The sequence below is a fragment of the Tenrec ecaudatus genome, chromosome 3 (assembly GCF_050624435.1).
Source record: "Tenrec ecaudatus isolate mTenEca1 chromosome 3, mTenEca1.hap1, whole genome shotgun sequence".
Lineage (NCBI taxonomy): Eukaryota > Metazoa > Chordata > Mammalia > Afrosoricida > Tenrecidae > Tenrec > Tenrec ecaudatus.
This window is the reverse complement of record NC_134532.1, coordinates 48,611,861-48,625,782: the sequence shown is the minus strand read 5'-3', so window position 1 is coordinate 48,625,782 and position 13,922 is coordinate 48,611,861. Positions and strand designations below refer to the sequence as shown.

Below are 13,922 nucleotides of genomic sequence, written 5' to 3'. Positions count from 1 at the left end.
CCACAGTGAGACAAAATTACCCCTCATTAACCACTGAAAGGATCTGCTGGGGCTTCGTTTTTGTTTTCAATCATTGTTTTACCCTTTTTTGCTCTAGAGTCAGAAATACAAGGATCAGTTATCTCAGCTCAACCATAGGATCCTTCACCTGGGTGAGGAGGCCTTTGTCCACAAGGCTCAAAATGAGAAAAATCAAGTACCCGTTCAGTTGCTGACACTGAAGATGGATCGGGCTGGTCACCAGGTGAAAGAGCAGGTGAGTGGGCAGTGCAGAGTGGGAATATGAGAGCAACAACTTAAAGATATGGAGACATACACTGCCCCACACATAGCCAGGAAGCCTGGGGGAAAAGAACATGGAATATCATAGTTTTTTATAAATCTGCTTTATTTAGAAGAGTAGCATAAAGGAATTAAATCTTAAAAAGAGAGTAAATCCCTACAACATTTCTGAAAAGACAAGTTGAAAATATAGATAGCAAGAGCCTCAAGAATCTCATTATAAGAAGTGAAACTTCACTGTTTGCAAATAATATGATTTTATATATTGAGAATCCTAAAGGGTCCACAAGAGACTAGCTGGAAGTCATAGAGGAGTTTAGTAGAGTAGCAGTATACAAGAGTAACAATTGACTTCTTCTATACCAGGGATGGGGGTACAGAAAAAGATACCAAGGAATCAGTATCCTTTGCAAAAGCTGAAATACCTGGGAATAAACTTAACCAAAAACCAAGACTTGTACGAAGAAAACTATAGAACATTACTATAAGAAGCCAACCGGGATCTACACAAATGGAAGCATATTCCGTGTTTGTGGATCAGAAGACTCAGTATTGTGAGAATGTTGATACTATCTAAAACAATCTACAAATAAAATGCATTGCCGATCCAAATTCTAACATCATTCTTCAAAGAAATGGAAACACTGATTATTAACTCCATATAAAAAGGGAAGAAACCCAGGATAAGCAAAGAACTCCCCAAGAAAAAGAACAAAGCAGGTGATCTCACATTACTTGACCCCAAAACCTACTTATACAGCCACAGTTGTCAAAACAGTCTGATACTGGTATACTGATACATGCTCCCTGTCACTAGCCACCCAGGAAATGCGAGTCAAAATGACCATAAGATCCCACCTAATGCCCATAACTAGCCCAATTAAAAAAAAAACAGAATGTGAAAGGGAGGATAGGGTGGAGGTAGGGGGAGGAATGAGGAGCTGATGCCAAGGGCTCAAGTAGAAAGAAAATATTTTGAAAATGATGATGGCAACAAATGAACAAATGTGCTTGACACAATGGAAGGATTACAATAAGTTGTACAAGTCCCCAATAAAATGATTTTTCAAAAGAAACAGAACAACAAATGTTGGAGAGTGTGTGGTGAGATAGGAACTCTTATCCCCTGCTGGTGGACTGGTAAATATGTACAGGCACTCTGGAAGGCAGTATGGCGATACCTAAAACAGATGGCAACTGAACTACCATATGATCCAACAATACCATTGCTGGTATGTACCCCAAAGAAATAAGAAGCAGATCACGGACAGATGTTTCCCTCCCCTATGGTCATCACAGCAGAGTTCATAGTAGCAAAAAGCTGGTGGGTGGGCAGGAAGAAGCTGGAAACAGCCTACATTACCATCAGTACAAGAGTGGATAAAAACTCCGGTACATACATACAATGGAATACATCCCTAAAAACAGCAATGAAACACCTCAAGTTGTAGAGGCATCTGGAAGATATTATGCTGAGTGAAGCTAGTCAAGCACAGAAGGATAAACACTGTGTGAGTCCACGATAATAGGAACATGCAGCAGAACGGGCACAAGTTCAAGTGTGCAGGCCATCCAGTCGTCTGGCTGGGGACCAGGCAGGCCGCTAAAGAGCCACACATCATCTGCTCAAAGTAAGTATCATGTAGGTCACTTGGCCGAAGGTCACCTCATGAGAGCTGGAATCAGATGGATGGGGTGGGGTTGATGCTGGTCCCTGAGAGGTAGCCATGTGGATTTGGGGTGAGGTCTCCCAGAGAGGGAATCAGCCCTGTCAGAGGAATGGGGCTTACTGATGCGAGGGGCAGCACAGGAAAGAAGAAAGGCAATGGTCAAATTTGGGGGAACATAGGTGCATGCCTGTTGAGGGGAGAAGAGGAGGGCTGACATTGTGGGGGGAGGGGTGTCCAGTGAGGTTGCTCTTGGGAGGACCTGATGCAGAGGGGTTAAGTGGAGAGCAAATGCTTTGAGAGTGATTAGGGCAAAGAATGTATGGATGTGCTTTATACAATTGATGTATGTATATGTATGGATTGTGATAAGAGTTGTATGAGCCCCTAATAAATTGTTTAAAAAATAATAATACATTTTTTTAAAGTTGTATGAGCCCCTAATAAAATGATTTTTTAAAACACTGTAAAAAAAAAACAAACCAAACTTGACCAACAGTTACCATGGGTGAAGGGGAAAGATCTGTTGCTTTGGGAGCATTGAGTTTCTGTCACTGTGGTCGATAGTTTGAAAAAGGATAACAATGATAGTTGTACAACATGAAAATATTATTGAGCCTCTTCTCGCTCTGAATTATACAACTAGAAGTTGTGCAATTGGAAAATATTTCTGTATATTTGTGCCACAGTTAGAAAAAAATAAGTACATGAATTACAATGAGTACAAGGGAGAAGAAAAAGGTTTTGAATTAAATATTGTAACAATTGGACAACTTTTCTTGATCTGATTGAATTGTATGACGTGGGTGAAGTGCTAATACAACTGTTTTAAAAGATGTGATGCAAAACAATAATATGGATTATTCGGGAGAACATGATGCTGAGTGAAATTAGTCAATCACAAGAGACAGATATTGTATGAGACCACTACTGCAAACGGTTTTCATATTGAAAAATAAATAACGAGATAGAAAGAAACTCCATGTGGTTACAGATCAGATCAGGTTTTCTGGGATGTTAAATTACAGAGTCAGATCATGACCAAGAAAGCCCCATGGAGCACTTCGACTCTGACAAATACATGTGTTGCCGTGAGTTAGAACTAACTCCACAGCATCAGTTTTCGTTATTAACTGCTGTCTCTTGTTCCCATTCAGGATGACGCTTAGGGTTGCCCGTAGGCATGCCCTGTACCCAAGATTAAAGTTTCATGCAGAATAATTTCACTGCCCTTAAAATTCTCTGCTCCACCTGTTTGTTCCTCTATTGTTCCTTGAACTCCTGCTAGTCGCTGACCTTGTTTCTGTCTCTTTAATTTTGCTTTATAATTGGAATCATGCATTATGTAGCTTTTTCAGACTGGTTTCTTGTACTTAATAAGTACTTAAGTTTCCTCCATATTTTTTTCATGGCTTGATGGCTCATTTATTTTTTTTGCTAGATAATATTTCCATGATACAGATATGCTCGTTTGTTTAGCCATTGAGCTGTTGAAGGACCTCTTGATTACTTCCAGTTTGGGGCAATAATGAATAAAATTATGATAAATATTTGTATGCAGGCTTTTATGTGGATACAGATTTTCAACTCATTTGAGTAAATACCTAGGCACACAACTGCTAAAACATATGACAGGCCTTTGGAATAGTGGTTACATTACCAGATAAGTATTGGACTGCTGACAGCGAGATTGACAGTTCAAATCCACCAGATGATCCGAGGGAAAAAGATAAGCCTATCTATTCCCATAAAGAAATCCTGTCAGAAACTCTATAGAGGGACGCTGTGAGTCAAATTGGCTTGATGGCATTGTTTTTTGTTTTTTTGTAAGCCTATGTAAGAAACTGCCACTGTCGGATTCCTATGCAAAACACTACGCCCTGCGCCACACCTATACTCCTGACAGAGCTTGTTAGCATCCCATGTTCAGACAGAGGCTCGTAGCTAGTAACTTGTAGATGTGTACATTTCGCCCAAATACCATTTTAAATGTCTTGAAGTTAGTTCTTTTAAAACATAATTTTTTGATTGGTAACCTCCTTTTGTCAGGAAATACATGAAAAACAACTTAATACCACAGAAAAGCAAGTGGATAAAGTGGAAATGATCTTAAAGAATATGGAAATGCTTCTACAAGAAAAAGTAGATGAGCAGAAGGACCAGGTGAGTGATAAGTTCTTGTCATTTCCTCACAAACATCTTATATCTGCACACTTCTACCTCCTGGGTATTCACACAGCTGGTGTAGTAAGAGACTGTCTGGTCACAGACTCCGAGGGGCCATGTTCATTAGTTACCCCTCAGACTGAGCCTCTGTCAACACCTTATACTTGAACATAAAGTAATTTTCAACAGGATTCATAATTAATAGCAGTCAATAAAAGATTCTATTATATATATATATATAACTAGCTTGTTTATTGTACTTATTTTCTTTTGGGTATCATTTTAAGGTTTCTTTTTTGAGATGGCCACATAACCTCAGGAAGGTTATGGATTTATTCATGCATCCATCATTCAGCACATTGCCTACTGAGCACCTACTGTGTAGGAAAGCATTTTTCTAGGTAGACCTGAGATAAATAAGCCCTCATGGAACTTAAATTCTAGAGCTGATGAGAGCTAATAATAAGATTGTAGTTGGCCAAGGGCTTTGAAGAAAACACATTTTCCTGGACTGTAGAGTCAGGGTGTTAGGGGAGACTATACTGCACAGATAAGGTATCTGAGCAGCCCCTTAATCATGACCTAACATATATGAGTGGGTAAAAAAGAAAAACAGGAAAACTCCACTCTGTGGAGCTTTCATAGGATGCATTGTTCCTACTAGCTGAGCATCAAGCAACTTGTTCTGAGTTAGTGCACCCAGCGGCGTCGCCTGGGAAGGTTCTCTGGTCACAGTGAATTTTTTCATAAAAGCAGTTTTGCTCACACCTTGTTTTTTTGTGATGGCTCATTTAAGAGAACTGCGTGTGGCTGTGAAAGTTTGCTTTCTGCTCCAGAAAAATGTCACAGAAACTGTTGTGATGTTGAATACAACTTACAAGGATAGCACTCTGAAAAAAACTCAAGTGTACCAGTAGTTTTCTTATTTCCAAAAAGGTAAAATGTCGATCGATAACAAACCTTATTCTGGATGTCCATCAACTTTCCAAACAGACAAAAATGTCCAAAAAATTCATCCACTTTTGCTTGAAGACCAATGATGGACCATTAAAAAGATGGGGAAGTTATCTGGACTATCTTGGAGCTTAGTTCAGTGAAGTTTAACAGAAGATTTGTGACAGGCCACCAAGAAGGAGTGTCAACTGGAAACAAGTCATTCTTGGAAAGAACAACTCTGAAGTGATCCAGACTTTTCTCAAGGTCATTACTGGTGACAAGCAAACTTCAGTCAAGCCAGGGGAAGACACCATCATCACCTTGCCCAAGAAAAACTCGTCAAGTGAAATTAAAGATCAAGATTATGCTCATTTGATTTTTTTGATGTCCATAATATAGTGCATTTAGAGTTCCTTCCACTAGGTCAGACTGTTAATCAAACTTTCTATGTAGAGGTTTTGAAAATATTGTGTAACAATGTGCAACAAAAAAGACCTGATTTGTGGCAGATGGGGGACTGGTTTTACCATCATGACAATGCAACTGCTCACATGCCATCTCAGTGTGCCAATTTTTGACAAGAAACAGCATGCCTCTCTTGTCCCATGCACCTTACCTGACTTCACTCCATGCAACTTCTTTGTGTTTCCACCAATGCAGAGGAACATGAAAGGACAGCTAGTTGATGATATAGAAGAGATGAAGCAAAAAAATGAGAGAGGTGCTGTCAGCCGTCCAAACAGCTGAATTTGAAAAAAAACAATGTTTCCAAGAATGGAAGCGCTGAATTGACAAATGTATTAGGTGTAATGGAGAGTACTTTGAAGGTGATAAGGTTGTTTTGTAAAAAAATTTAAATACAAAGCTTTGAAACAAAATTCCAGGTTTTGGGGGTACCCCATCGTATACCTCAAGTAGAAAACAGATTAGCATTGGGGGAAGCATGTTGCTCACTGGTGGAATATCACATGTGTTGTACTTGAGAATCCTTCCTGACAGGTGCTAAATACCGGTAACATTTCCTGATCACCAGACAGCCATAAATAGGCACCCACACACTTACACTTCCCTGTTCGTGGTTGTGGGAAAATAGTCTCGGCCCTGTAAAAGGTTTTGCTCTACCGAGTGCCAGGCACCATGCCTGTCACTGTTCTACTGTTCCTTTACTTCCTCCTGTCCGTCCCCTACTCCTCTTAAGTCCCCTTTCTCCTCTTCTTTCCATCCTGCCTTGCTCTTTTTTATTCCCCCACTCACTGGGAGCCCTCCTTGCCATAAGTATGTAAGCCCATTGTAAAGAAGCCTGGCCCTCTGGCCTAGCCCTCAGCCCTCCTCTCTGCTCTTTAAATGCCCTTCAAAGACTCTGTGCTCACAACCCTGCTTCTCTCCCTTCCATGCTCCTCTCATGGCTCAGCCACTGTTCGTCCCCCCTGCCTGGGTCTACACCTAATTCGCAGCTCAGCTTTCAGAATGGATATAGACTCCAAGCACTCGTACCCCACTGATCTCACTCTGGTCCACACCCCCTCACTTTATGCCCTCTCTCTGGCCTTCCTGGTTCTGCCTTGCATACCGGCCTTGATTTCTTCTTAGCACAGGCGCTGCAATACCTCTGAGATCTCAGCTCGCCGCGCCTCACACCTTCCCATCTTCTTCAAAGTAAAAGTCAACCTTGTCACGGTGTCCTTTAAGGCTCTCTTAGATTTAGTGTCCACTCCTGCCCTGACTTCCTGTCTATGTTTCCTCAGGAGCACACACCTTCAGCTATGGTGGCTGCCTGCTGCTACCTAGTCACCCGAGGCCCTGACCAGCTGCAAGGTCTTTGTAATCTCTCTTCTTGCTACCTGGTGTTCACATAGCCCCTAGATTCCTAAACTTACTTGGCCTACCACCCCTTTTTGCAGGAAAAAAAAATCACTCATTGTCCCCCTGACCATTAAAATCTTTTGTATTATTGCCCCTAATTCAGGATACGGTTTGGGTGTCTGCTTGTGTAGCGCCGCTGGATGCTTTGAGGCCCAGACATCGTCACTGGACTGTTTCACTGCTACCCAACGGGCAGTACCGCCCCCTTCGGGAAAAACTGGGATAGTCTCTGGACTCTCATTTTACTCAGAACTCCGTTCACATGTCATCTTACAGGAACAGCCTCGGGGTTTCTGTAGACAAGCAAAACCAGTAAAACATGTATGTAAATATATAGAGAAAATTGTACTTCGTGATTCACACACATGGGGGGGTTAGCACGTCCCATATCCGTGGGTCCAGTGGCAACTTGGAGACCTCTGCTAGTTCATGGGGTAGCAGAGGAACAGATGTCTGAAGGTTTATGAACTAGAACTGCAGGCCAGGCGTTAAGCAAAAACATAACAAAGAATCGAGACGGCTAACCACGATGACAAAATACAACAGAAATAAACCCCCATAGTTTTAACTGTTCAAGATTTTAGCTATTCAAGTCAGAGTTATCATTTTAATTTCCTATAGTCATCTTCAGTACTCTCATCTGGTAACCAGGTTCTTCCCATTCCTCAGTTTCATCGGAAAATCACTGGAGACTTATTCGCTGAGTAGCTCCTGCAAATGTATTTTGGCCTTCCGCTCTCATCCATTCCCTTCTGAAAACCAGAATCTCGCCTGCTAAGCTTTGAAACTATTCCCTTCTTCCGATTTGGATTATATAATTTACAATCCATGGATAACAGATGTTGGTGTGCTTCTTCCATGTTGATTAGTTGACATCTCACTTAGATGGCTGCTTGTTTGGAAACAAGCCTTTAAGATCCCAGATGCTGTTCTGTCTGATTAGTGGGGCACCATCTAATTTCTTCACCAATGCTACCCTTAAGGGACCTGATCTCATTCAAGAACTTTTTGAAGCCCCCTTGTATTCTTGACCTTGATAGCTAAAGGTACACTGCTTCTGACAGGTATCAAGAAAAAGACATTGATTAAAGCAATAGCTATGTGCTGTCTTCCAGGAAATGTACTAATGTGCTCAAGCAGTGAAACCACATCTGGATTAGCAGTTACAATCAGAGCCACCACTGGTTAAGTTTATATCAATTCACTGTCACTCTCTTAAGATCCTTTTTTTTTTTTTTTTTTTTGCACAAGACAGATAGGTAAGTTGAATGAGATTGTGGTGGAAATCATCCCCCTCCATTCTTCAAGTCTTTATGGTGACATTAATCTCTGCAGGTTCTCCAGCAATGTAATACTGCTTTTGGTCTAACATTTCTTTGAGGAAAGTTCTAATGGCTTCCACTTGGCCTTTCTTACTGTAATAACCCTTTCTCCATGTGTCAGGGATCCAAAATTCTGCCAATTGCATATTCTGGACCTGGAGAGATTATTACAGGATTATTTCAGAGACCACTGTACCCACTGTTGGATAGGCATGAGCTGACATTTGGGCCGCCTAGAATGAGTGTCAGTTTAGTGCCATAGGGATCCTTTGAGAAATATTAACTATCTATATTCTGACAGTGTAGTGGATTTCTACCTCAGAGGATTCATAGGAGTTGTGGGCCTATACACTTGCTCATCTTGGAATTGATAGAGCCCTCTAAGCATCCCCTGCATGTGTCGGTATGTCCATCTTGATAAATCTACTCTAACATTCCAATTTACTTCAGCTTTTAGATACCTTTTCCAGTATATAAAAGCAATTCAACTTCATTCAGTATAGGCCACTTCATAGTCCTCATTGTTGTCCCGCAACAATGTAACTACTAGGTACTTTTCTGACGGGGTGAGCTGAAACATCGAATGAAGACTTGCCACTTGGCAGGCTCATAGCACTACACTCAGACTGACACAGTTCCCACACCTAATCCCGAGGCCTTTGTTTCTCCTTGTGTTCAGTAGGAAAAGCAAGCAGTCTCTGTCTGGAGTATGCCATACCTCCTCCTGGGCCACACTTTATGCCTCAAAGAAGTCGTGTCACGGGACAGTGGACTTCACACTAGTTATTGTTCTAAAAGCAAAAAGTGCATCTTGCAAAGCATTTGCCTCATACAAAGATTCCTGGGACACAGCTGTGGGACTATGGTCAGATGAGGATAAGAGGGCTGATTTTACTCTCGAAGGTGATTCAGGCAAAGAAGGTGGGTTAATCCCTTCAGATGGGGGCAGGAGGCTGGTCCTTCTGAAAATAAAAAAAGGTAATTCAACAATAAGGGCTCCATGTCCCTAGCTTGATCCTTTTATTGTCCACATTTTCCCATCTCAATTTTCAGGATCTCACATCTTCCCCGTCAAACCTTTCAACATAAGGGATTCAGTTGATGGTGTAATTAGCTATTCTTCAGCTAGGACTCAGGAATGATGGTGGTGTGTGGGTTACAAACTGGACTGTTAGCTAAAGGTCAGCGATTTTAAAAGCACCAGCCACGCCCCAGGTAAAAGATGAAGTTTGTGCTCCGATAAATATTTATAGCCCCCAGAGCCCTCGAGGACATTCGATTTTGGCTTATGCAGTCACTGTGCATTGCAGCCAACTCAGTGGTAGTGAGGATAAGACTCTGGATGGGTTTTCAGCAATCTCAACACTGCTACAAGAAATAAGACTTTATTTCAAGACCCAAATAGCAACTTTCAGGTCCTTTATGTACTGCTTGAGCCAGGACTTTGAAGCTGTGGACTCATCATTTTCTCTTTCCGCGTTGTGTATCTGAAAGCTGAACCAGCCAGCTTCACTATGCTTGTGGGTGTAACAAAAATGTTGAAAGATAATAATGAAATAGTAGTCACTCACAGCATTGTCTCTCACAGATGTTTGATCTAATGGTGGGGATATTATGCTTGTCTTTATTGCCACCTCATGCCATGGATTACTATGCCTCTTTACTATTGGAAGTTGAGCAATTAGTACTTTTAAATCCAGCCAGACTTGAGAATAAGTTCAGAAAGCATGCTGTAGTGGAGTTAACAAACCCAGGGACAAGAGAACAACAAGTGCTCCAAAATCAGTGACGAGGATGGTGTAAGAGGCCTAGTAGGGCTTGATCAAGGACAATGTAACTGAGAGGAATTACTGAAACTCAAATGAAGGCTGAGCATGATAGTGGGACAAGAGAAAAGTAAATGGAAATAGAGGAAAGAACTACAAGGCAAAGGGCATTTATAGAGGTCTAAGTACAGGTGTGTACATATGTAAATATATTTATATATGATGATGGGGAAATAGATCTATGTGCATATAGTTATAGATTTAGTATTAAGGTAGCAGATGGACATTGGGACTCCACTCAAGTACTCCCTCAATGTCAGAACACTTTGTTCTATTAAGCTGGTATTCCATGAAGCTCACCTTCCTGACATGATCGCTGAAGACAAATGGGTACATAAGCAAATGTGGTGAAGAAAGCTGATGGTGCCCAGCTATCAAAAGATATAGCATCTGGGGTCTTAAAGGCTTGAAGGTAAACAATTGGCCATCTAGCTCAGAAGCAACAAAACCCACATAGAAAAAGCACAACAACCTGTGTGATCATGAGGTGTCGAAGGGATCAGATATCAGGCATCAAAGAACAAAAAATCCTATCATGGTGAATGAGGGGAAGTGCAGAGTAGGGACACAAAGCCCATCTTTAGGCAACTGGAGATCCCCTCACAGAAGGATCATGGGGAGGAGACAAGCCAGTCAGGGTGCAGTGTAGCAATGATGAAACATACAACTTTCCTCTAGTTCTTAAATGCTTCCTCTCCCTCCCCCGCCATCATGATCCCAATGCTACCTTACAAATCTGGCCAGAGGATGTAGACTGATACAGATAGGAAATGGAAACACAGGGAATCCAGGATGGATGAACTCCTCAGGACGAGTGGTGATACCGGGAGTGTCAAGGGAATGTAGAATAGAAAGGGGGAACCAGTCACAAGGATTTACATAAAACCCCCTCCCTGGGGGACAGACAACAGAAAAGTGGGTGAAGGAAGATGTCGGACAGTGTAAGACATGACAAAATAACAATTTATAAATTATCAAAGGTTCATAAGAGAGGGGGACTGGGGAGAGGGGGGAAACAAGGAACTGATGCCAAGGGCTCAAGTAGAAAGCAAATGTTTGAGAATGATGATGGCAACAGATGTACAAATGTGCTTGACACAATGGATGATTGTGTGGATTGTGATAAGAGATGTAAGAGTTCCCAAGGAAAGTATATAACTAAAAAAGAAAGAAAGCATTCTGTGTTGGGCCGGGTTGACTAGAGAAACAAATCCAGAGACACTCATATATGTATAAGAAAAAGTTTTATCTCAAGAAGTAATTATGGATCAATAAAACATTCCATCCCAGTCCAGCTCTTCAGTCTATAAGTTGCTCTTCAGACTCATTAAGTCACATGCAATGATGCAGAATGCAGGACAATCACAGGCCAGTGGGTGTAGTTATGTGGATCCAACTGACCGTATCGTAGTGCTTGCAGCAGCCAGGAAAGTGAAGGCACAGAGAGTGGGGGAGGTGCCCAGGACCCTGCTTATGAGAAAGTCTCGCCCACAGAGAGTCACCATCAGGGTGTGACCTGATTGACAGCCTAAACTCTACCCTTACACTTTCATATATCTTCAAGTTGACATGAAATGATGTAACTACCACTTATTCTTTGAGTTTTGTTCTTCTAGAATCACTCTTGGTGCCAAATAGCTAAGTCTGAGTTCTCGAGAGGGGTGCATCAGTGAGATGCACACATACATACATATAAAGAGATTTGCTGCATGGTAGGGGTTTATGCAGTTGTAGAGGTTGGCAAGTCCCAAACCTACCGTATGTGTCCAGTGGAAGCTAAGGATTTCTGATGACTTGTGGGGTTGTAGGACTGGTGAATCCACGACCTGCTGGTTAGGATGGAGACTTCTTCAGGTTTATAACACAGGAACTGCAGATCAGGCAACTAGAGTGCAGGTCAAGAAAGAGAGCAAACTTTGCCACAACTTCCACTTCGATAAAGGAAGCTGGCCACACTCCCGAGGCAATTTCCCTTTCAACTGATTGGCTGTTCATATCAGATCACAAAAATGAAAGTTGATTCCATTATGAAAAAGCACCTGTCAGACTGATGAGAATCATAGTCTAGTCAAATTGAGGTTTACATTAGTCGTTACAGTTCCCTCAACCAACTAGCTGCCCCCCTCTTGCTCCTTGCTTGGTTTTCTCAGCACTTCCCCCATATGGCATACTAAGTTTGGTTCTCATTAGCATATGTGGTGCACAGCCCAGAGACTACGTTCACCACTGCTTCGCTAGTGCTAGAGCAAGACCTGGCATGTGGGCGCTTACTATGTTCTACAAGTGAAATTTGGTGTTGACTGAACCCCATGCTGGGATTCTTGTGCCCTTGTATTTTGAATGAGGTCATTGCTAGTGTTTCCTGTCATTCACATCTGTGAAACCGTATGGGTTTGGCAGAAAGCTCAGACCCAGGAAACAGCAGTGGGGGTCAGGGCCACAGTGATTCCTAGGGCAAGGGGCAGTAAAGAACCAAAAATTGTTGTCATTCTTTGCAATTCATTATTGTATCGTACAATAGCCTTTCTGAGAACTGTTGATTTGTGACTCTTGGGTCTTCCGGTTAAACTGATTCCCACAATTTCCCTTAAATTTTCTCCAGTACATAATTCATCACACCCTCAGTTGGAGGTCTCACTTCAGGGTAACAAGAAGTGTCATACACGCAATATTTTTGTTATATCCTTAAGAACCTAAAGTTATCATTTCAACGACCGTGGAATGAACAGGGTCGGGAACATGTACCCCTTCCCTGCACTCACAGTAATGGGTGGCTCTCTTCCCTCTCCAGTTTGAAAACAGCGTGAAGTCCAATTTGCTGCTCAAGGAGCTTTATGTGGAGAACGCACACCTGCTAAAAGCCCTCCAGGTTACTGAAGAGAAACAAAGAGGAGCTGAGAAAAACAGCCTCATCTTGGAAGAAAAACTCAGAGCTCTCAACAAATTAATCAGTAAGATTTCTCCGGCATCCCTCTGTGTGTAAAGACTGCTTGCTTTCTTGGAATTCATTCTGAAAAGAAAATCTTAAAACCTGAGCCACTGTGATGCCTTATTGGCCAGGGTCCTCAGAAACAGGGCGACTGTGGTGTCTGGCTCGTTCCAGCAGCATCTGCTCTGTGCCAGATCCTGGGAACATACACGTGTTGGACAAGAGCACATTTTTATAAAACTCCCAATTTTACCACTGGGAAAACATGATGGAAACACTTGGTCAGGCCTGACAGAGAAAGTGGGTTAAGATAATGCAGTTCCAATACTGCATTTTCGACTTAAGCTCTCATTGCCATCGAGTCAATTACAATTCGTAGTGACTTTGGCTTCAAAGATTAAAATGTAAAGTAGGGCTCTAGACAGCTTTATCATATTTTTCCTTTTAAATTTCATTTATGTTTTCTTAAGCAGACACACAACAAAACATACATCACTTCAGCAGTTTTTAATGTATACAGTTTGCTGATACGGATTATATTCCTCCGGTCTGTAGCCATTTTCAGCTTTTTTGAGTTGTTGCTCATCTGTTAGCATAAATTCACTCCCCTTAGAGTTCCCGGGGAGTCCAGGTGGCATGGTGATGACAGCGCTGGGCTGCTAGCCACAAAAGCAGCACTTTAAATCCAACAGACTTGGGAGAAAGACATGGCTGTCTGCTCCCATGAAGAGTTGCGGTCTCAGAAACGCACAGGGGCAGGTCTACTCGGTCCTGTAAGGTCATTGTGAATCAGAATTGATTTCATGGCAGTGTGGTTGGCTTTGTTTTTTGTTTAAAGTCCCAGGCAAATACTTCAAGTTGTTTTCCATTTTATTCCACATACATAGTTGTTAAAAGATCATCAAGCTCAAAGCAGACTTTTTTTTTACTA

The 13,922-nt window shown here is 41.9% G+C and overlaps 2 protein-coding genes across 2 annotated transcripts in view; one reads left to right on the top strand and one right to left on the bottom strand.

The window, feature by feature from the left end:
* LOC142443056 (ninein-like protein) overlaps positions 1–13,094 on the top strand; it is a 101,921-nt gene extending 88,827 nt beyond the window's left edge. The window contains exons 2-4 of the mRNA XM_075544676.1: positions 98–256; positions 3,999–4,112; positions 12,854–13,094. Of these exons, the coding sequence (XP_075400791.1) occupies positions 98–256; positions 3,999–4,112; positions 12,854–13,045 (465 nt within the window). The 3' untranslated portion in view covers positions 13,046–13,094. The remainder of the gene's footprint in view (positions 1–97; positions 257–3,998; positions 4,113–12,853) is intronic.
* Positions 1–13,922, bottom strand: part of LOC142442265 (uncharacterized) — a 1,041,239-nt gene that overhangs the window by 509,594 nt on the left and 517,723 nt on the right.